The 24,006-nt window shown below is 40.3% G+C and overlaps 1 protein-coding gene across 1 annotated transcript in view; it reads right to left on the minus strand.

Annotated features, from left to right (window-relative positions):
* The window catches only part of Pou6f2 (POU class 6 homeobox 2), a 163,093-nt gene that overhangs the window by 109,852 nt on the left and 29,235 nt on the right, over positions 1-24,006 (minus strand). Inside the window, exon 2 of the mRNA XM_026788332.1 lies at positions 13,278-13,675. Coding sequence (XP_026644133.1) covers positions 13,278-13,675 — 398 coding nt within the window. The remainder of the gene's footprint in view (positions 1-13,277; positions 13,676-24,006) is intronic.

Genomic DNA, 24,006 nt, shown 5'->3' on the forward strand with positions numbered 1-24,006 from the left:
AGAAGGGTGGGAGGAGGGGGAGAAGGGTGGGAGGAGGGGGAGGGAAATGGGAGGCTGGGAGGAGGCGGAAACTTGTTTTTTTTTTCCTTTTCTCAATAAAAAAAAAGAATTCTGGAGAGATGTCATATTGTAGTAACTTAATAGTAACTTAATCATTTGGGGCTGGAGAGATAGCTCAGTGGTTAAGAGCACTGTCTGCTCTTGTAGGGGACCTGGTTCAATTCCCAGCACCCACATGGTAGCTCACAGCTGCCTTTAACCTTGGTTACAGGGGACTGGATGCCTTCTTCTGGCCTCTGAGTGCACTGTGCACATATATGCATGTAGGGAAAACACACATATAAGATGAAGCAAGTAAATCTAATAGAGTTTAAAGACTAATAACTTCATGACAAGCCGAAAAGTCCTAGCAAAAGGAGAACAAACAACACCCTAAAAGAGAGGATAGGAAGAACTAATCAAACTCAGGGATTCAATTAAGGAAGCAGAAACAAACAAACAAATGAAGAAAAGATAATTTTAAAAAAATGTAAGTGAAACAAAACATTGGTCCTTTGAAAAAATTAATATTGATATTCTTGAAAAAGAATTACTTACTTTTATATGTATGAGTGCTCTATCTGCAGGTACACCTTTATTCCAGAAAAGAGCTTCATATCCCACTCAAGATGTTTGCACACCTCTGGAACTCAGTAACTGAACTCAGGACCTCTTGAAGAGCAGTCAGTGTTCTTAACCACTGAACTATCTCACAAGTCTAAGACTGATAAATCTTTATCCAAATTAATCAAAAAACAGAGATGAAGATAGAACTTAATCAATTAGAGTAAAAGGTGAGCATTATAACATACAATGAAGAAAATCAGAATCATAATTCATGCGTTAAAGCAAAATCTACATTCAGACTGGGAGACCTAAATGAAATGGGCACATTTCTAGATATTTCTAGATATGCTATCTACTAATAATAAGAGATGAAGTGAATAATTTAAATACATTCATACTATACAATAAAATAAAAGCACTAATTAAAAACCTTGCAACTAGAGCCACTAGGGATTTATGTCTTGAGGTAAACCTAGGGTCCCCCTTGTTCTGTCCCACCACCACTTTCAGTCTTTCCTTCTAGACTTGCTCTGTCTCTTTGAGACAAATACTTACCCAGAGGAAACATCCTTTACCAGGGACCCTATAACCACAACACTTGACTAAACCCAGAGTAGGCAAAGGCAACCAAAGAATGGAAAAGCCAACCATCAATGGGGAAAGCAGAAATTTACACCAACAAACACCTTGAACATCATAACTTCATATTCCTAGATCCTGACACAAAAAATACAAACATGACTAGACAATATGCTTCTACCAGAAACCACCAACTGTATTATATATAATATGTCCTGAGAAAAGCAGTTTAGCTGAAGCACAAGACAGTATCTTCAAAATAGCAATTATGAATATGTTCAAGGACCTTGAAAAGATACCTTAATGAAGACATTGAAATCACAGTTGAACAAAATGATAAAAGCAATTAAATACATGAAAATAGAATTTAAGGAAAACTACACCTACCAAGGAAAACACAACTGAAATAAAATTGAAAGTGAAAATTTTAGAAAGTCAAAAGTAAGCCTCGCCAATAGATTACAAGGCATGGGAGAAAGAATCCCAGGCATTGAAGAAATGGATAGCTAAGTCAAAGAAAATGTTAAATTGAAAAAAAAAATTCTAGGCACAAAACATCCAAGAAATCTTGAGACACTAGAACAAGATATTTACAAATGGCAGTCATAGAGGAAGGAGAAGAAACCAGGGTCTAAGACACAGAAAATATTTTAACAAAATCAAAGAAGAAAATTTTCCTAATCTAAAGAAAGATGTTCATCAAGGTACAAGAGTCATACCAAGTACACATGACAGAGAAGAAACTCACAACAACACATAATAATGAAAAAACTAAATGTACAGAAGAAAGAAAGAATATCAAAAGCTACAGGGGGAAAAGTCCAAGTCACATATACAAGTAGGGCAATTAGAATAACACCTGGCTTCTCGAAGGAGTCTCAGAAAGCCAAAGGGGCTGGATGGATGTTCTACCAGTCTCGAGAGAACACAGATGCCAACCTCAACTAGTATTCTCAGAAAAAATATCAATCACGAAAGACTGAAGAAGAAAAACATTCCAGGATCAAAACAAATTATTAATTTCTGTCCACTAATCCAACTCTATAGAAAGCACAAAAAGAGAAAAAAACAACCCTTCAGTCTCAAGAGGTTAACTACAGGGAGTAAATAATCGCAGTAGAGTAAGTCAAAGGAAGGAAAACAGAACCACAATAAATAACAGGAATAAATAAACAGTGCTCCTTAACAACTCTCAATATTAATGGTTCCAATTCAAAATAAAAACGATATTGTTTCTCAATATGTTTGTCATTTGTAACTAGAAAGTTTTATGTGTTGCTTTTGTATTCTACTACTTTGGTGAAAGTGTTTATTAGTTGTGTTTCCTATTGGAGTCTTTATGGTCTTTGATTTATAAAATCATACATCTGCAAATAGGGCTGCTTTGGTCTCTCCCTTCCCTATTTGTAATCCTTTTATCTCCTTTATTTGTCGTATAGGTTTAGCTTAGACTTCAAGTTCTATAATCAATGGGTATGAAGAAAGTAGACATCCTTGTCTTGCTCCTGATTTGAGTGGAAATGCTTAGTGTTTCTATTTAAGATGATGTTGGCTTTGGATTTGCCATGAACTGGATTCATTTTATTGAAGTATGTCCCTTGTATCACTAGTCTCTCCAGGAATTTTATCATGAAGGAATGTTGGATTTTTCTCAGAGGTCTTCTCAGCATCTGATGAGATCATCATGTGGTTTTTATCTTTCAGTCTATTTATGTAGTTGATTACATTTATTCATTTCTGTATGTTGAACCCTCTCTGCATCTCTGGGACAAAACCTACTTGATAATGATGAATAATATTTTTGGTGTGATTTTGGATTGAATTTGCAAATATTTTAGTGAGAACTTTTGCATCAATATCCACAAAGGATTACTGGTCTATAGTTGTCTATGTTTGCTGTTGTCATTGGGTGCTTGTATTGTTTTAGTATCAGGGCAATCATGGCTTCACAAAAAGAATTAGGAATGTTCCTTCCATTTCTATTTTGTGAAAATTTCAGGCGTATTGGTAATCATTCATTTCTGAAGATCTAGGAGAACACCGCACTGAATCCACCTGATCCTGGACTCCTTTGCTGCCACTGCTGTTGTTGTTTCTCCCAGCATTCAGTTTAATTTTCCCACCTAGCTCTATTCTGCCCTATCACAGGCCAAAGCAGCTTCTTTATTCATTAACTTTATTTATAAAAACAACATATATACAGAAGGACTTCCCATACCACACAGTTGACACCATTCTAAAAGGAGAATAATTCAAATTATTTCTACTAACATCAGAGTAAAGACAAAGGACATCCACTTCTACACTATTGTTCAGTATAGTCCATCATGTCCTAGCTAGAACAATAAGACAAGTGAAGGAGATAGAGAGGATACAAATAGGAAAGGAAGAATTTAAAGTATCCTTATTTGCAGACTATATGACTTTATACATTAAAGATTTAAAGGCTCTATTAAAAAATTCTTACAGCTGATAAAGACTTTCAGCAAAGTAATGGCACACAAAATTAACACACAAAAATTAGTAGCCTCCCTAAATACAAATGACAATATCTTCAAAAGTATTTTGGAATAAATCTAAGAAATTGAAGGAGTTGCATAATAAAAACTTTAAGACTTTGTAAAAAGAAGTTGAAAGGATACCAGAAGATAGAAGACCTCTTATATTCATGGACTGGTATGACTAATACCATGAAGTAGCCATCCCTACAAAATCAGTCTACAGAATTGATGCAGTCTCCTTCAAATGTCAACACAATTTTTTACAGAAATTGAAAAAGAAATAATCTTAAACTTTATATAGAAGCACAAGAAAACCAGGAAGACTAAAGCAACCCCGAGCAATTAAGGACCTGTTGGAGTATTGCCATCCCTGATTTTAAGGGATAGTACAGAATTTTAGTGATAAAAACAGCATGGTACACACATAAAAACAGACATACCGATCAATGGAATAAAACTGAGGACCCAGACTTAAGTTCACAAAAATTTTTTTAAGTGAAAAACTAACAAACAAAATGCATATTGGAGAAAAGATAAAATCTTCAACAAGTCCATTTGTATGCAGAGTACTGCGTGGGCTGAGTTTGCAAGGAACATCATTTTTTAAGATCACAGGCAGTAATACAAAGGTATTTCCCCCTAATCAACAACATTTAACCTTTTAAGTCTTACAGATCATGGCCTAGAGAGCTTTCCTAGGATAGCAAGAGGGAATGTTTTCAACCTTCTCTTATCCGAGCTCTTAAAATATTTTGTTCTCTTTAGAAGCTGTACGTGCCCTGTATCGCCACAATAAAATACAAACAGAGAGGTCCCACTCGGAAGAGTCCAGCAGAGAAAATGAAGGGATTCCTAACTTTACTTCTTCTTTTCTTTTTAACGAAAGTTAAATATCTCCTATTAGAGAAAGCAAAATGGTACTGGACTCATCACCGTCAAACTTTTATTCAGACAATATGAACTAGGCTAGGAATGTGCATTAATCTGAACCCAACTGGGTTTTCAGACATAGCCACTGGTTCTGAGACTCAAAAGAGACAGTAGCAGTCAATTGTTAAGCACTCCCGCCATTGCACATTCTTCTGGCCTCACAGACAGACTCACTGAGTGGCCAAGGATAGAATTGTGCTTTTCACTGGACAGCCACTCCGAGAAGCAACTCTATCTTTGTTGTGCTAGGTCTGTAGACACCCTGGGGATGGTGTTCCCAACAGGATGCCCTTCCAACCTCTGCTTTTGTACTCATAAGTTCAATATTTAAGTCTTAGCGGTGGGAGATGGCAAGGGAGAAGGAAAACACACAAACATATAGGTCACTGACATTCAAAATAGACATTGCAAATGTAGAAAAATATAAGTGATGACAATTTGAAATCACACCTACACCGGAGTACAAATTCTGTCAGTTTTAATGATGCTTAGGAAGTTGCTTCAATTTTTTGAGACTCCATATTGGTAAATAATTTTAGCTTCTTTTGGGTTGTGTAGAAATGTGAAATTGAAGTTAATTCTGTAAGATATACAGAAATTTTTATTTAATAAATGTTTAGAGCTTCAGATCTTGAGGCCATGAATAAAATAATGAATATGAAAACACACATGTAAATTTAAAAACAATATAAATATTAGTCAATATTAGGAGTATTTCTTGAACATTGCATATACTTTACGGAATATAGTGTACATGTTTGATTTTTTCCCCTTGCCATCAAGCCATGCTATTCATTTCATGAATAGAATGTGGATCTAGAAAGGTTTAAAATATCATCCAATATAAACTTTTCATGTAATAAAAGCACAACTAAGTCTCAAAAGCTAGCAGAAGACCTGATATTACCAAGATTCTTTGGTCTGGTAAGGTGGCTCAGTGGGTGAAGGCACTTGCCACTGGACTACACAACCTGAGGTCAATCCTGAGGAGAGAACTAACTTCCTAAAATTGTCCTCTAGTTTGCTTATGTGAGTAGCATACGAGAGCATGTGTGAGCACACACGTGGGCATACACACTCACAATAAGTAAACAAGGCCCCCTTTATTTACATGTTAGAAACTACATTGGTAAGTTAGAAGTAAGTTTATTTTGGTTCTTAACAATATTGATGGTAAAGATGAGATTTTGCAGGTTTAAGTCTTTAAAATGAGGTGGTTAATGAATGTCAGGATTAAATGCAAGGATCTACTTTCTTTCTGGCTTACACCCCTTGGAGATTCTCAACAGCTTTTGTTAAATGTCCCCTTCAGAGTCCCTTCACCCTTCTGACTCAGGGTCACAGGATAAGGCTCAGGGGTAAACACTATGAATGCATGCATTTTTGTAGCCCAAGGTTAATTGCTTGCATTTGTCCAAGTGCATCTGTTGGTCTCATTACCTCCCCAGGTTAGAATAGCTACAGTCAATGAACGATAGTCACCACCGGGCACTAGATCTATCCTCTGGAACCATATCAATAGCTCTCCCATACACCATTACATTTCATCCCCAGCTCCACTCTCCAGTCACAGAGCAAACTGAGGGGCTCAGCTGGATGTGCTGACCTGACCAGCGTGTTCCTCAGAGGTAGCGTTTGATCCTAGCAGTGTCTGCTTCGAAAAGACATTTTCTAAGGTGCCACCAAGTCTGATCTGCAGATGCTCTCAAGGCTGCAATGCACACCATTTGTGCTTACCAAATGTTTGCAGAGATTGGTAAAAGTGCTTTAGTTTTTACAACCTAGAGAATATTCACTTGCGAGTCTATGATTTGGGAGTCAATTTAAAAGCCCATGGAAAATTTACTTCAAACTTGTGGGAAATGAGGCTAAGACATAAAGAATAACACAGTGTTAAAGCACTAGAATATTATACTGAGTTCACATAAATGCAAGTTTTGCTTGTTCAGAGAAAAGCGTCAGCCAAATGATACATTTATGAACACGGAGGTAAAAGGGTTTCAGACCATTCTGCACTTATCTGGGGATTGGTTCACCAGCTCCTGTCAATAGCCAATGCTGGGACTAGAAGGTGTATGGTGCCAGGCTCCGTGCTGAGCTCATGGATCTGCCCCATTGTCATGACCACAGTGGGTCTGTTGTATTTGACAATTTAGGACTTACCACATTAAAATGCTACAATGATTTCCACCACTGCTACCTTGTACACACTTTCCGTCTCTCACTATTTGATGTGAGCTTTCACAGTGAGTGGTGAGGCCACACTGCCTGCTTTGTTAAATCCCTTCCCCACGATCTGACTAATCGACAGGGAGTACAGTAGAATGGTAAATCTAAACAATGACAAAGAATCACTGCAGTGTATAAGTATATTCTTGGTAAACTAATTTTTTCCCCTGCCACTCTCAAAGCAATATAAACTTTGTTGTTCCTCCCGGATCTCAAATGCTTGTAATAAATTCTTTGAAATGTCAGTAATGTTGAACTGAGGGTTTTGTTAGAGGAGATTGTCTTCCTTTCATAAAAGGAAAAATGGTCCTTTGCAGAGAATATGGGTAAATATATTTTGCTTATTTTATTCAATGCTTAATACAGATGGGCAGAGAGTCCTGTTTCCCACCAGGCCTCTTGCTGAATGGCCGAATCATGAGTAAAGGCCTCAATCTTCTGAATGGTGGTATGAACCGAAATAGTATTACTCTTTTACAACTATAGGCTAATGAAGATTTGCTCAGCAAATTGATAGCACACAAAACATCTCTCTAAGTGTGCTACATCTAATTTTCGCAGTAAATCTCTGAGTTTTGCTGGATTTTCTCATCCATGATAATCAAGTTTTCTTTGGGTCTTTAGGCCAAGAGGAAATGTTTCCCAGCCCATGCCAAGGTCTTTGTGATTAGACTGCTGTGGGAGAGTGTTGGCCACATGGTGACAGTGCTATCATGTTTAGCAACTTCACTTGATTTCAGGAAATCCTAAAACAGTTAAGGAAAATCAGTCAACCAGAAAAGTTATCTGATTGTCCTAATATTTCAGTCAAAATAAAAAAAGATTGCTTTATTAGTCGTGAGCAAAGAGGAAGATGGATTCACAAGCCCCTATCCTTTCCTAATCTATTAGCCAATATGTCTTTGTTTCCTTGCTCTGCAAAAATTTGGTGCATTTCCCAGTACATCTAGAAAGTAAGGCGTACTGAAACCTCCAACAGATGGGATGCCTCTGGCTGTGGAGAATGCTTGCTAACCACATCCTTAACACATCTGGTAGCAACAGGTGGAGGAACCATGAGTGAGGAAGCCTTGGGTGCTGCATTAAGGGTCAAGATGCAAAGCAACCTAATGCAGCCTTTTAACCCTGAAAATGCAAGTCTCAAGTTCAGGCCAGTGCATCACGATTCCCTGTATTTCCCCTTGTGCTTTAGAATGGGCTACAACTCACCCTGGCTTAATGATAAAAACCCGAGATCTTACTAATGATGGATGTTTGCTATTTGAATTTTTGAAATACTGCATGAGACTATTATCTTTTTCAATTAGCGTGTTTTGGGGGTGCTCCTAAATTCTGCATCTGAGATGAGAACCACGCTGTCTTACCTTACTCTCACTTCCGTGAGTGTCTCTGCCTGTGTGAATGCAGAGAGGTCTCTCGTATCAGAACTGATCACAGTCGAAGGAGGTTGTATACTAGTGTACACGTGCGGGGCCCCAACACCACACAGTGTCCCTGATTTCTAATGCAAAGCTCAAAAGGAACTGAAAGGGCCTCAGAAGGGTTTAATTTTACGAATGAGAAATCCTGTAGCCAGGAGCCTTGAGCTAAACTGATCAATACTAATTGCTGAAGGGAGAGGGAGTTTGGCCTTTTTAATGGGGAGGAGGTGGGCTCATTGTGGAAGAAAACCTGCTTTAAAAATAATGCAAAGAACTACTTCTCAAGATTTGGACTTTCTCTTTCAAAAAGAGGTATGACACTTCCCTCCCCTATTACATATTGACAGTGAGTGTATGCAGAGTGGGCCAGTAAGAAACTATTGTCAAGAAGGTCAGAAGGTCATGCCCCTCTGTAATGAAGGTGGGATTCTGATCAAGGTTCTTTACTGGGCTGTTACTAGACCTGCATATCAGCAAATGCTCACATGTAAAAATGCTTCTTATACCATCTTCGGAGCCTGAGGAGGTGATCAGGCCCCTCATTTTTCATACAAGCATAGATTTTATTTTATTTTATTTTTTGCTCCTGTTTCATCTTCCTCTCTGTCCCTCTGTTGTTTATTAAAATGTGCAGTACAACAAGAAAAGGAAAAGATTATCCTGCTTCCTGCCATGCAAGATGGTTCGCAGAAGGCCGGGGTTAAATGCAGCGTTTCGTTCCTTAAGCTTCTCTAATGCACAGGTGCGGCAGAACAATCTGGGCTGAGAGCGCAGAGCCGCGACTCTCTGAGGAGACAAACTTGAGTTTAATTTGTGCTCTCTGGCTAAGCTAAAACCTTCTTCTGCTATCATTATCCCACTTACGCTTGTCTTCCACTCTCTTTCCATTTTGCCATCCAGCTGAGTGGGAAGAAATTCACCTGACCTTGAAGAATACTCCGAAAAATCTGAAAATAAGGTTTTCGGCAGCCCACTAAAGGCTTAGACTTCTACCAACATTTGGATCATGCGTGCAGAGGCCTGAAAAGATTCTTAGAAATGGCAAGATGAGGAAAACGACATTCAGAGGGTTACAATAACCAGACAAAAGCCACGAGTGACTTGGGATGAGAAAGAAGCCACCAACTTTCCAGTATGCCACAGTGGGCTCCAGCCAGTGCCTTGTCAGAACCTTTCTGCTCATTAGGACATCAGCAGAGTGCCTGTGGTGTCTCCAGTGCATGGAAAACTCTGCAGGGCATCCCGGGAAAAACAGTCTCCAAGGGCTGGAAAGGAGGGGGCTCACCATTCTCAGGCTCACAGGCTCTCTGTCACATTCGACCAATGTGGAGAAGTCCTCCCAATCTAAAAGCTTTCTTCTATGTCATTGTTTTAGATCCTTGCCCATTCTGATGCAGACGAGCTACAGCAAGATGAAGGGCCATGGGCTGAGAAGCACCCCTGAATCCAAGGACTAACTTCAGTCCTTGCTACACTTTTCTGTTCCATGAACTCTACTTAAGTTCATTTTGCATTTTGCCCACACCTGCCTGTGCACCTTGACTGCCTGGCTCCTGAGGACCTGTGAGATTCCCCTTCGTTCTTTAGAACGTCTCTCCTCAGCCTCCTGGGACAGAAGAAAGTCCCGAGTGAGCAGGCTCTGAGTCTCGGTGGAGAACACAGCCCTGCAGAGCTCAGCTTCTGCTGTCCACTCTAGACCCACCCTTCCCTGCCCCCTAAATGATCAAAACGAATGAACAAAGTTCCTCTCTTACCCAGGCTTTTCTGGAGGGGTAATGCTTTAGAGTCTTGTCTGCCACGAAACAACAATCTGGTTTTGTAAATGCAATCCATTTCATGGAATTGGGTGAAAAAGTGAAATCAAATTATACTGCAATTTTACAGAAAACCCTGACAGGAGCTATTTGGAGACTTTTTGTCTAGGTGTTGCTACCTGCCAGCATTGCTCACTTTGTTCCCTCCATCTTGAAAAATGACCTCACCCCAATCTGTCTTCACAACCTGTGTTCATTTAGGACCTTTTTTTTTTCTGAAAACATCACAGTATAGAGCTTGAGAAATAATTGTTATCCTTCAAAATGGTTTTGAACCAAATAGAAAACAAAAAGGGCCTTCTGATGCCCTGACTTTCCCTCATAATCTATGCTGCACAGTTATAAAATGCTCTTTCTCAGATGGAGTTTGCATAATGTAGGATGATAAAGTCCATATCGAAACAAAGAATCATAAAAACGAAACTTAAGTTGTCACATACAAATTTAGTTGATCTTTATTCCCTGAATAATTTTCAGATCATACATTTTATTCTATTTCATAAAGATCATTACCTCTGAGAACTAAATGTCTGCATGGTGGCTTTAGAGTGGTTTTCTTTTTTAAGAGTTCAGACCTTCCATGTTCCACAAATTCAAAAGCCCTACAGCGAGTGTTGGGGGAAAAAGTTTAGACTATGCAACTCTCCCTTTCTTTACACATGCCTGACATTAGACTTTTATTCTTGTTGACAGAGACTTCTTCAAGTTTAATTCTGTATCTACTCAGAAATGGTTTTAAACTTTCAACAAGGCATTTCTTTGGTGGTCACTCATTCAGGTCCACTTAAATATCATAAATATATTGATTAAGTTCAGAAGCAAAAGTCCTGACAAGAAAATGAGAATATTTTATCAGGACTCTAAGGAGACAAAATGTGACTTTGAGCCAACTTAGAACTCCTCAGATGTTGTCAGTGTTCTGTGAAGATTGGCGTCTACACAGCTCCAAGCTGGCTTTTACTAAATGGGAAACAACTCTGGATTATAATCAACAACTTGGGCAGGTGAAAGTCATGCCATCTCTCAAGGCAGGATGACTTTTTCTTTGGTCATGTAACCTAGTTTGGTGTCTCGGTGAAAGCAGTGTAGAAGTGTTTAATTGCATCTTGTCGTGGTTTGGATCTGAACATCTCCCGGAGGTTCCTGTTTGAAACTTACTTCCCAGCTAGTGGGGCTATTTGGGGGAGGCTGTAGAACCTCTAGGTTGGTGTGGCTGGCAGAAATCCATCCCTGGGGACGAGCCATTTAAAGGAAGTCCCTGGTTCCTGCTTTGGTCTGTACTTCTTGCTTTACAATTGTGAACAGGCTCTGCCATCCACTGTGGCTACAGACTGAGTTGCCCCCATGCCCTCTCTGCTATTATGGACTGCAACTCTCCAACACTGGGAGTCAAATTAAAACACATTGTTTCTATCAGGTAGTGTGCTATAGAGTGTAAAAGTCACTGATTCTCTTGGTGACTAGGTCTGTCTACTTTAACTGTGTTTAACTGTTTGTTCTTTCTTTTCTTTTCTGTTTTCTTTTTGGTTTTTTTGAGACAGGGTTTCTCTGTAGCTTTGGAGCCTATTCTGTAACTAGCTCTTGTAGACCAGGCTGGTTTTGAACCCATGGGGATATGCCTGCCTCTGCCTCCCGAGTGCTGGGATTAAGGGCGTGTGCCACCACTGACGGGCTAACTGTTCTTAAAAAGCATTAAACTGTTTCTGGGATGACAGAGACACATTTCAGCTGCTGACACTGGGGCATGTGTGCATTTGGTTACGTCTCCCCTCCCTTCAGACGTTAGGGGTCCCAGGAAAACACTTCTAGCTTGAGTTCATTTCAGTATCATGTCAAAATTGTTAGGTTGTCTTGCCCTTGTAATATTTGTGAAAAATTACACCTTAGCCCTGTCTTCGGAATGTGCTTGTGGTGAAAGTCACCTTTAACCACCTTTAACCAGGAAATCACAATCATTCCTCAGTCAGTGTTTGGATTTCCAGGTAAACTTGGCTCCATCTTTTTTTTTTTGTTGTTTTTCGAGACAGGTAAACTTGGAACCACTCCAAGTGAGCAAGTTTAAAGAGAAAAAGCAGTGGGTCATCCAATAAAATCAGTTCTAAATTGCTAAATTCCTAATCTACCTGCCTTTAGGCTGTGTACTGATCTGTGTGATTTTGCTTGTTTTCCTGTTTAATAGCCATAAATGCCATCGCTGGTGTCATCCTTGGATTGGGGAGACTGGATCAAGGCTCACCTCTAGAGAAGGTGGGAGGGTTAATTGGCCTTGAAGTGGACGCCTAAACTATTCACTTGCTTGTCATCGCACCTAGAAATATCCCGAGTCATTTGGAATCTCATGGAAAAAGTACCTCATGTAAGTTGAAAAACAGGTAGCTGATAACTCCTGCCTTGGCACCCCAGTCATTCTGTTTAGAAGCTAATCTGTTCTAAAGAATGCCTTTCTGAAGTTAGAGTTATATATTCCAGAATGTTCCTCTTCATTCCTCTTCAATGATAGTGTGTTGAAGATAAGCATTCATGATTAACCTAAAGTATTGATTTTTTATTTCTTCAGTTTCACAGTAATAAAGTAAATACACAGCAGCTTTATCATGTATCAAGATGCAGATTTGTTGAGGCCCCGGGCATACATTTAGAGTACTTGTTAGTCTGTGAAGTAATGGCTGGAATCTGGGACATAAGATCGGGGCTAAAATTCTTTGCCCTCCTAACCCCAGAGAGTATTTAGAAAAATAAAAACAAAAGAGCCGAAAGGACTGAAGGGAAGACATTGTTGTATTCATAATATAGAGAAATAACCAGCAAGTCTCGTGGACAGGAGATGCAGTTCTCCACGGGGCTACAAAACTGTGCTAGTAATAATTTTAATTGGATGCTATCTTTGCAGCCTTCAAAAAGTATCATAAAATGGAGTTATTACAGGCTACAAGTGCACTTACGCCGCTGTCCTCTCACCGAAAGAAAGACATAACATTTATCCTTCGGAGGGCAGCGTCAATGGACTTCTATTTGTTTCGTTTACATTTGTTTCGTTCCCCAGCTGCCTGCCATTTGCTTCCTCTTCCCTAAGTCTAGGAGATCAATTTGAATTGGACACTGTGGAACAGGATGCTATGTCTTGCTGGCCTCCTGGCCTTGGGGACTGTACCACACCATGGGGGAGTCCCTCCTCCTGAGAAGGATGGAAAGCATACCTGTAGAGGGTTGGGCGGCGTGAGCGGTGATGGAAGGCTATGTCCTGGAGATGCGCTGGGTTTCTGAGGGGGACTTGAGCTCTGTTGGCTTGGAGATGACTGATTCTGGCTCTGGGGGTGGGAGTGGGATGGGTGCTGTTGAGACTGAGGAGCCTGTGGCAGCTGAGCTGGCGGAGCCGGTGGCTGCTGTGAGGCAGGTGGTGGCTGGTGGGGCGGTGTGGGCTGGGATTGTGGCTGTTGAGAGTGTGAGGGCGCCTGTGAGGCTGGCTGTGGGTGCTGGCTGGTTGGTGCTGGAGGAGGCAGTTGCTGTTGCTGTTGTTGTTGTTGTTGCTGCTGCTGCTGCTGCTGGAGCTGGAGCTGCTGGAGCTGTTGCAGTTGGGAGTTCAGGGATGAGGTAGCTGCAGGGAAGACAGGAAGGATGGGTGAAACGAACAGGACAGATACATGTGTCTTGATGGCTTGTCTTATGCATAATGACCAAGGCCCCTTCTACAGAACGTAGCTTCTCTCCTTGAAGCTCCTTGACATGGTAGAGGACTGCGGGACGCTGGATGAAACAAAGTCATTTCTTATGAAAATCTTACAATTTCAGACCAGAATGGAACACAGCAGATAGTCTTAAAGCTCTGAGCATTGCTTCACTTTAAAAGCACTGCATTAAGGAGGTGCACCAGGGATGGAGACAGTTTTGAAGCACTTTCTCCCTCTTTCCCTTCTTTTCCACCGGCAAAATATACTCATGCTTTCAAGATTTGATTTAGATTTTCAAAGTTCAACCCGTTTAATTCTTTTGGTAAATGCTTGACTGGAGTTAAGAACAGAACACTAAATTGTTAGTAATCTCCTTTCCACCCATCATCAACACCATTAGTGGCATCATTTTCACTTGCTACTTCAGACCTCCGCCAATTTTCTCAGACATCCTGGTTTCAGTGTGTCTTCTGCTTTAAAGAGAGCTCAGATGTCTCAGGTTTTCAGAGTAAAAGAACCCTGGATGATTTAATTATTTTTTTGCTTGCTGATCAGACAAAGCTCTTAAACCGAAGGGATTGTTTAGATACATTAGCATCTCAAAGAGCTAAGAGAATAAATTAATGCTTTAGGATTTTCTTGAGTTGTGTGTGTGTGTGTGTGTGTGTGTGTGTGTGTGTAAAGCTGTCTCTGCACCAAGCCAGCAACATTGCCTCTCAGGCAACCATTAGGCACAGGGCAATCTCAGTCTTTAAATCTAGAGATATATGTAATATGAAACACCATACAATGTACATACCTTCATACAACAGATATACCTGGAAATGCATGGGTACTGAGCCATATTTTGAGGGTACCCAACAAGGAAGTTAACTAATGGCTACTTTTGTAAAGAATCATTTTATAAGAGACATTAAATGCCACCTAGATGCTGGCAGGGTGCCAGACAAGATGTATGATTTAAGGAGATAAGAGTCCTACCTTCTAGAAGCTTATAATGTCTTTGAGGAAATAATATCAATTCATAAAAAAGGTACTGTTTGGTACAATTATTACATAATCCTGGACGGATGGTGTAAACCTAACAGAGCCATCATTCAACCGATTAACAGTTATGAATCCAGCTTATACTCCGTACCACGAGGAGAGTAACAATGGCCAGTTTGACAGAAGTCCTGCCTGGGTCATTGAATCACTCCAGGTCTCTTCAAACAGTCTGAATCCTGCTTTTCAAAGGGCACCCAGGCTACCCTGGGGCTTGTATGCGACTCTAAAGGTCTAGGTGACTCATAGATGACCCTGTCATTGTCCTCATTACCAAAACTATAAGAGGAAGGCCTATTCTGTTATTTTCTCTGGCATTTCTTAATACACCAAATCATGTTTGATAGAAAACCAAGGATCCAAAATCAATTTTGACCCTCAAGATCCCTTACATTCTGGGATTCCTGGAAGATTGAGGTTTGACATTTTTATGGCGCAGTTATAGACACTGGAACCTAATTGCACCTCCCCTCCTACCTGATTCAAGCCAGGTCTCTCTAGGCTTCTTCCAACCGGGGCCCATACAGCAGCGCTTACTTTCGTGGCCGCATTCAATACCACATGGTTTCGTTTGTATCAGAAAAGCATTTATCTAAATCAGCACTTAGGAACTGGAAAGACTTCAGAATATTGGCAGATAGGTATTGGCAGACAAGTGTAACAGACCCTAATCTACTAATGAGACAGAGTCCCAGATGTGTCTTCCACACTCTGTGTCCATGAGCACACATTACTCAGCTATCCCTCGAATAGCAGTTTGACTGGAAAGGCACAAACCTGAGCAAAACCCTATTGCACCCAGTAAACTGATTTGCATCTGAAGGGAAACGAAGATGGAAAATCAGATGTGGTCACAATGTGGAGGTGCAAAGGAGGTAGAAAGTGAGAGAATACAACCTTGGTCCAAAAAAATGTGTAAACCGTCTCCCCAGTGATGCCAAGTTCAAAACCACAGTAACTCATATTATAAAGCCTAATGAAATATGGGCATGGAAAATAAGAATTAAGTAAACCGAGAAAGTTCTAGGACATAGTTGAACTATAAAATGGTGTTTGCAGGCAAAAAGTTGTGTTGGAGAATAAAGCTGACCCCAAATGGCCAAGATTTTACTGTCTTCTTGTGTTTATTTCCTATGTCTGCTTACAATACACTGGACAGGGCCAATGTTAAATATGGAATTTAGGCTACAAAAGATGTAAGCACCCGTGAAAGAGGCCTGTACAAAATACACCTTGGAAAATTTAAATACTTAAGACTGTGGAATTGGAAAACAAAATTCTCTCAGACTCACAACTTCCTAGAGCCAAGAGAGGGCTGTGACAAAATGGCTTGAAATTTTCCAAATAAATAATTTAATATGACCAAGGAGTAGCCAAGAACCCTGCATTTTGCCATTTGTCCAGTTTCTATATTTCAACTATACATTAAAAACAATTTCTCATTTTGAATGCTTAACGTTGCCATAGTGAATCCTACAGTTACCTAGGCCCATACAACCTGGATGGTCAGCAGCATTGCGTAGGATGAGTATCACGTGTGCTCAGCTCCAGGGCCCAGAGTGAAAGGGAAAGAGTAGACAGCTGTCCTTTGTTTCCTTGGAGATTGGTTTTGGTTCGGGGACTTCTGTGGAGACCCAAATTCACAGGTGCTTACATCTCCTACTTACAGTGACAATATATAACGTGTGTAAGTGGCTAATTGTTATGCTGTTTTGCCTAGAGAATAAAAACAATGGAGAAGTCTATGCACATTTCTTACTGATCCAGCTTATTGAAGCTTCCGCCTCAGAACTTGAGCTGATTGTATCTGCATTTTAAAGAGTCCATGAGATCCTGGAGAAATGAAAACACGCCCATCTGCTGAATCCCACTCTCCTTCAACGTGGTACTGTCTTGCCGTAAACCAAGCCCTCCTCAACTCTCCCGCTTTTAGTTTCTTGGGATGCCAAGGGCCTCTGAGGGATGTACAGACATTAAAGAGTCTGAGCTAGGATCTGCATATCAGAGAAAGCACACTGCATTTCTCTCTCTGAGTGGGTTTACTTAGATCAATATATTTATATTTCCAGTTCTGTTCGTTCCCTGCAAATTTCATAATTTCATTTTTCTTTATAGATTAACAAAACACACAGCATTGTGTATTTGTACATTTTCCTTATCTGCTTACAACGTGTAAGCCATCTAAAAAAGTCATTTAAAGATAGAAATTCATCCTATGAGTTCTGCACTTCTAGAGAACCCTGACAAAGACACACACTATGCACAGTTCTATCTGGTTCCGTATACCTGTGTCTGACTATTCCACTGAGCTCTGGCTATAATCTACCAGCTCTCTCTTTTTCTTTATCTCTCAACTTAAATTCCTTGGCTACTTGTGGAGGGGAATGAACAGATTTGAGTTTTAATACCAAATCTCTGTCTCTGTCTCTTTCTCTTCCCCATCTCAATCGAGCAGGCAAAAACAAACAAAAGCCATTGTGCCATCTTTGCACACGCATGCTGGATAGCGTCCTCATTCTTGTTATCGGTTACTCCCCTCTGTTAAGAACAGTGCTCAAATCGGAGGCTATGCGGGGTCATTACTCAGCCCTCTGTGTATTGTTAGAGGACTGCAGGGCAGGAATCCTGCTATGGCTCACCTGGTAACTTATTATTCCTCTATTTTACATCATTATATGCATTCACTTACTCAACACATAGTTACTGAGTCCTTACTGTGTGCTGGTTATTCTGTAATGGAAGAAGCAGTGCCAAGCAAGGCCAACCACGTCCTGTTCTCAGGGGACAAGCAGTCTTACAGGTTTGTCCAGAAGTGACGGTGACAGTATTTAGTGGCTGGATCAGCACATGTGCACTGATAGAACAAATGGCAGCCTTTGTTCTGTGCTAATGCATGCGATGAATTATTGGCTTATGATCTGAGAAATTTATTTATTTGTTCTATTATAAATATTTTCTACTATAAAGAAAGAAATGTACATAGAGGGAGAGAGAGCACCCAGAGGGAGAGAACCCAAGCTGAGGAGGAAAGAAGCAGGAAGCAGGCAAGCCTTCTTAAAAATGGCCAAGTATCCCCCCAAGAACAAGGTGAGTAATGATTATCCAAACCCACCCTTACCCCATCATGAAGGGAGGGAAATAGAGTTAAGAAAATAAAAATGAGCAACCTTGAAATATGGTAACTGAAAGGAGCCATCACGGGAACCAGAGTATGGGTTCACTAGTAGAAGTAGGCAGTAGAGATACATGCATACAGACAGAAGCAGAGGGGTGGACACTGGGTCTGGGGTGGGAGGAAGGGAGAGCCACTGCTCATGGCTATGGAGTTTCTGTTGGGGATGATGAAACAGTTCTAGATCTAGATAATGGTAAAGGTGCCTACTGCTGCTGGGCTATAAGCTTAAGGTGAATAAAATGGCTAATTTTACACACTTCGCCATAATTAGAAAAGATCTAGTATGATTTAACAGGAAGAATCTGACTTAATAAATTAAACATCTGTTCACATAGGCCTTAGGAAATAACATCCAATGATGCTGAACCAAGCATGCAAGGAAACCACCATTTCTGGTGCCCACACTGAGGACAAGTCCAACTTGCATTAGTAGACAAAAATTTTTCAAATTAGATGGAAAAGTATAGATAGTTAGGTACAGGATTTTGAAAATTTATGGAAGGTGAAGACTTGCTTGTAAATCTGCTTTGTTCTTGGTGACAGAAACAAGAAACATCACTACTACCTTAGAGATGAGGGATGCCCGGCCAAGTCCATCAGGAGTTAATGCCAAAACATGGCTGCAGAGGCCCTTACCCTTTTATTATCCTTTGCATTTGTGGTAGAGATCTACATACTGCTTGAGATGTCTAGGTTAAACAGAAAAATTCTTCCCTGAAAGTTCTATGCAAACTTCCATCACTAGTTTGAGCTAGCCAAGCCTGTCTCAGCTTGATGGCTTCCACCACCCCCAGCAACCCATTGCAGGCTCTGGGCCAGAATTACCAGGGGAGCTTGTTAGGAGGGACATTCAGAATGGTACAAAATCTGCATTCTAAAGCACATTCCCAGGGGAGCAGAAGATGTTGCCTCTGGGAATCCTAGCAGCTTTACTGATGTACAAGAAGCGTGTGCAGCCTGCTCCTCCCTTGACCTTCAACCGAAGCCTCTTCCTCGTGTAAGCCATCTTCTTAGGATCTTTAAGAATATTTCATGCACACAACTTGCTCTAAAGGAAAAGAAGTGTGATGGGCTAGGAAGAGAGGAAAACAGACTCCTGGAAGTGGGGCGCTCTCTAGTGCTTTTCTAAAATTATTATTATTATTATTTTTGGTTTTTCGAGACAGGGTTTCTCTGTAGCTTTGGAGCCTGTTCCGGAACTCCCTTGGTAGACCAGGCTGGCCTCGAACTCACAGAGATCCGCCTGCCTCTGCCTCCCGAGTGCTGGGATTACAGGCGTGCGCCACCACCGCCCGGCTTAATTATTAATTTATTGCAAGTCAACTCACTAGTCTCTCCTGCCTTTATTGAGGTTTTTGGGGTGCATTCTTATTGAAGTGCAGTTAGGAAGTATGGATTTTGAGACATGTCAGATTCACCACTAAGAGGGACAGGTGACAGGGAAAACAGAACGAAGGGGCAGCACCTGTCCAATGGTGTCAGAAAAGCTGACTCTGAATTTAGGAGTTTGCTGAGGTCTCCTTATAGAACAGTTAACCTCCTCACTACCTTGTTCAGCAGAATGGATCAAAGCTAGACCTAAAAATATCAGAAAAGTGATGGAAAGACTCTCCTCTAAAGAAATTGTAAAAGCCATCTGGAAAAGAATCAAGATTTTTAATGTGTATGTGAGCACCCCAAAGTGAAATTCTTTCCCCTCACTTAGCTAAACAAGCCTGTCAATCTACAACATCATTGCACTACGGAGTTCTCTCCCACGTTCCCACTCTTCCCAGTCCTTGGGATTTCTGCTTACATTCTTATAGAGTGCCAGCCAATGTTAAAGAAACAAAGCCTACCCTGAATAATTTCCTCACGGGATTAATAACACGATTAAGGCAAGGAGATGAAGTTCTATTAATAAATGTAAGATCTTCTTGATGAAAGGGAAGCTGTAAAAACTTCTCTTCTGCTGGTCCCCATCAAGTTTTGAAAGTCCTCTTCTGGTCTTGATGCAATGGCACATCGTAACTCTAAGGATTTTAACAGGCATTGGAAATTGAGTTCCCGTGGACAGATCCTATGTGTTCCTTGATTTGCTCGACCGATGTTTGCATAACCCTGCAAGGACTATATGTGGCAAGTTGATTCTCTACTTGAAATCCATTTGCTCTGAAGATGAGGTTATGTTTACCCACTTAAGAATTTTAATCCACAGTTTCTGAGATCCTTCTCTTGTAGTTTGCAGAGACTTGGTGAAGAGTCTTATAGGGAGTGTCCCCGGGGATGATTGTTCCCTCCCACTGTGTGCATAACCAAGTTGTTTGATGGAGATTCACCGGGCATTGCTGTGACTATGTTCTGTCTGTCTTGATACTGTGTTAGTTTAGTACAGAGAGCACATTTGTGTGTGAAATGGGGAGTTCATGGAACACAGGGCCACCATTGTGAAGAATAGCTGTCTTGATCTCTGGCAGTTTCTTCTTAGGAAGCCAAGCTACCTTTTGTCAGCTGTCAATTTTTTCCTTAAATTGAAGCTAATGCTTATTAAACATGAATTTTCTAGGGAAAATTTTACTTTCATTAAGGTGCAATAGAATCCACATTTGCTAAATGAGATTAGGGATCAATGAAAAGGAAGAAATGTTCTGTGTTTCTATGCTGATCAAACAGTAACTTGTAGGATTCTTCAAATGGACAAGGACGGGCAAGCTGAACCCTGACTTTCGAAGCACCAGCATTCACTTTTCATTTCACATGGAGATTTATAGGAGGAAATATTAGGAGCAATTCAATGGCGGCTGCGCCTGGATTTAACACAGCACTCCCCGTTCACTCCCATTTCTTCTAGCCATAGACACATGGGCCAGTGCCTATTTTCATGGTTGATTTCATCCATCCCCTCTGCCAGTGTGGGGCTTATTCCCTACAGTTATTCTCCAGCGATCTGTCAGTTCAGATTTAAAAAAAAGTTAAGTGACGAAGATGTGGTGGCTGATTCCTTTAGAAGGCTCTGGAAGCATGAGTGTACTGTCTGAGATTTCTTCCCAAGAATCCGACCATGTTCTCTTTTATTTCCGCGGCTGTCTTTAGGAGCGTTCCTCATCTAGTCTGTCCTGAACCTCCTTAACAGGCAGTTCAGTATTGCTCCTTTACAGCAGTTTTAGGTTTGCCAAAAGCTTTACAGGTCTGACTTCACTGGATTCCTGCACTGGTTATCGTTGTTGTTCAAACACAAGGCAGGGCGTACTTCCTCTCACAGATGAAAAGTCTGAGACCTGAGTCTAGATTCATGGGCACCCTACCTCTGCATGACTTTCACAATAAACAATGATACTTCCCTGAAGTTATATCTATTTTTAATTTTTTTTAGCTATAAGAATGCTCCTTTGTCAAACTTGTCTAGAATTTTAAAAAGAAACATTGCAAAAATGACTATGAATGGCGAATGCTGGTTAAATAAAATAGTAAAAGTTACTCATATTATGTCATAAATGTTATTATTGTCTTATTCTTATTTTCTTTTCCCATATCTTTTGCATTTGAATTCTTTAGTGGGCCAATGAATATGATACATTTATAATTTTCTTAATTTGTATTGATGTATTAACCACAAAGTTCAGATAATTCATTTTAAAAGGTTTTATATATATAGATATAGATATATTAAGTTCAAGAGATGACACCTCATAGTTTTAATGAAATACACTAACAGTAAAATTATCTAGCAACACAGGTCGTCAGGAAAAGAATCTTAGGAAAATCGCTAAAAGAACAATAGCTGCTGTAAAGTAGTGCAGAACTCACAGATCTTGACAAGCTGTCTTATCTTGAATACAGGAAGTAAAGCAGTAGTATATTTACTTTGTCTTCAGTGCACTATTGAAAACAAAGAGGTCAAGACAATTGTGCTGGACAGGACATGCTAGGTTACACTGTAGTAGTGATCCCTCTTGGGGCTGGTTAGAATACACTGTAGTACTACCAATCCTTCTCTGGTTGGGTCAAGATACACTGTAGAACGGAATCTTCTTCGATCAGGCTAGGATTCACTGTGGTAATAACCCTTCTTTGGATAGGGCAGGGTTCATTGTAGAAATAACCCTTTTGTGGCTGAGTTAAAGCTACACTGTAGTAACAATCTTCCTTGGACAGGTTAGGATTCACTATAGAAACAATCCTTCTCTGAATGGGTTAAGAGTCACTGTAGTAACAATCTTCCTAGGGTGTGTTAGAATTCACTGTAGAAACATTGGTTGTAAACTTGCAGGACTGGAGCCTAACAAGCTCATTTCTTTACATCAGAGGAGATGGGTCTAAGCTCATCACGGACACTCCCGAAAAGCAATCACTGTCCTGACAATACCAGGATAATGCCAACAAGAAAGAGAATCTTTGAGGGTGGGAATTAAATATCCTGGCTTTGCAGTAAACCCTATCACTTTCTCTCATCGTTCATTGTCATTGGCAAACACCAGGAAGTACAATCAACTCCCAGAGAGGGAGGAGCCTGAGAAAATGTGGCCAACATTAATGATCTCTATAAGGGCTCCTTGGAGAGTTTCCATATTTATTGCATTGTTTTTGTTTTTATTTCCTTTAGTTTGATCTCATTACACCTTGTGTGTGAATCACTGCAAGAGCCTGTAACTAAACTGATACCTTACTTAACCAATTAATCTATCTTTTTCTCTGTCGAGAATTTCTAAAACACAAATGTGATCTCTCTCTCTCCCTCTTTCTCTTTGTCTCTGTCTCTCTCTCTCACACACACACATACATAACTTGCATGTGTATAAATGTTATTATCCTGGCTTTGAGATAGAATCATGCTAATGATATTGATCTCATGATCCTTTTTTTTTCCTTTTTCTTTTCTTTTTTATGAAGAGGGCACCAGACCTCATTACAGATGGTTGTGAGCCACCATGTGGTTGCTGGGAATTGAACTCAGGACCTCTGGAAGAACAGTCAGTGCTCTTAACCTCTGAGCCATCTCTCCAGCCCATGATCCTTTTGTTTCACCCTTTTGTTTCTAAGTGCTAGAATTCCAAGCTATACCACCATGCCTGGCTCATATCATTGTGTATTTTTAAGAAGATACATGCTAGTTCCCATGGTGAAGAATTACTAGGGACCAGATGCATTCTGGTTTCAAATCTCCTTTTAGACACTAGCCATTATGAAAACCCTCGCTTTTAGTTCAACTGTAGTACCTGAGGGGCTTGGCTGTGCACAGCCAGTAGCAGGGACGCCCCACTCTCACACTTATAAAAACAAGACTTTGAAACAGTTTGAATTTGTTGATAGTTTTGAAAAATCAAACCAGGAAATCCTCCATAATATACATATTATCTATTTTTCTTTAAAACTACCCAGAAGGTATGGCAATCTAGCTTTGTGGGAGATACTGGAGCTGAGTGACAATTGTCATCTTGGGGAAATGCTCCTTTCTGACTTCCATGAGGGGACACCAAATGTATTTTGCATATTATAATATACGTGAGTCTCTTATTGCTTGCTGCTTTCTCTGCTCCAACATCTTCCTACAGTATATATTCACTAAATAATGGGATATGATCATTGTTGAAAGCTGCAATGTGACTGGTTACTTGTTAGCTTTAGTTTGTTCCTCATATCTAGTCACAAGATTTCCCTGGTTTTGTTCACAAACGAGGGATTAAGAAGAGCACTGCTAAATCTTATAAGAGACCAAACGCCTACTATACAAGGAGTGACTACTGATTCTAGAGAATGTTGTAGGCTTGTTTTTACATATAAATTCAAGTTCTGCGTTCATTCTTTAATAACTGTGTGGACCAAGGCGGTGTCCAAAACACATCTGAAGCCATGTTCTACAAGTGCTGTAGAATAATTCGTTTCTAAGTAGCAAGTTGTTCAAGGATGCTAATGAGGATCTAAGGATTTAGGATTTGAAAAACTGGTAAGTTGGTCACACTTCAGTGGAGAGCCATGATGTAGGAGGTCCTTGTTTCTATGTGTTGCTTGTATTGGTTAATGAATAAAGAAACTGCCTTGGCCTAATAGGGCAGAATCTAG

This window comes from Microtus ochrogaster, unplaced genomic scaffold (assembly GCF_000317375.1).
Source record: "Microtus ochrogaster isolate Prairie Vole_2 unplaced genomic scaffold, MicOch1.0 UNK2, whole genome shotgun sequence".
NCBI lineage: Eukaryota > Metazoa > Chordata > Mammalia > Rodentia > Cricetidae > Microtus > Microtus ochrogaster.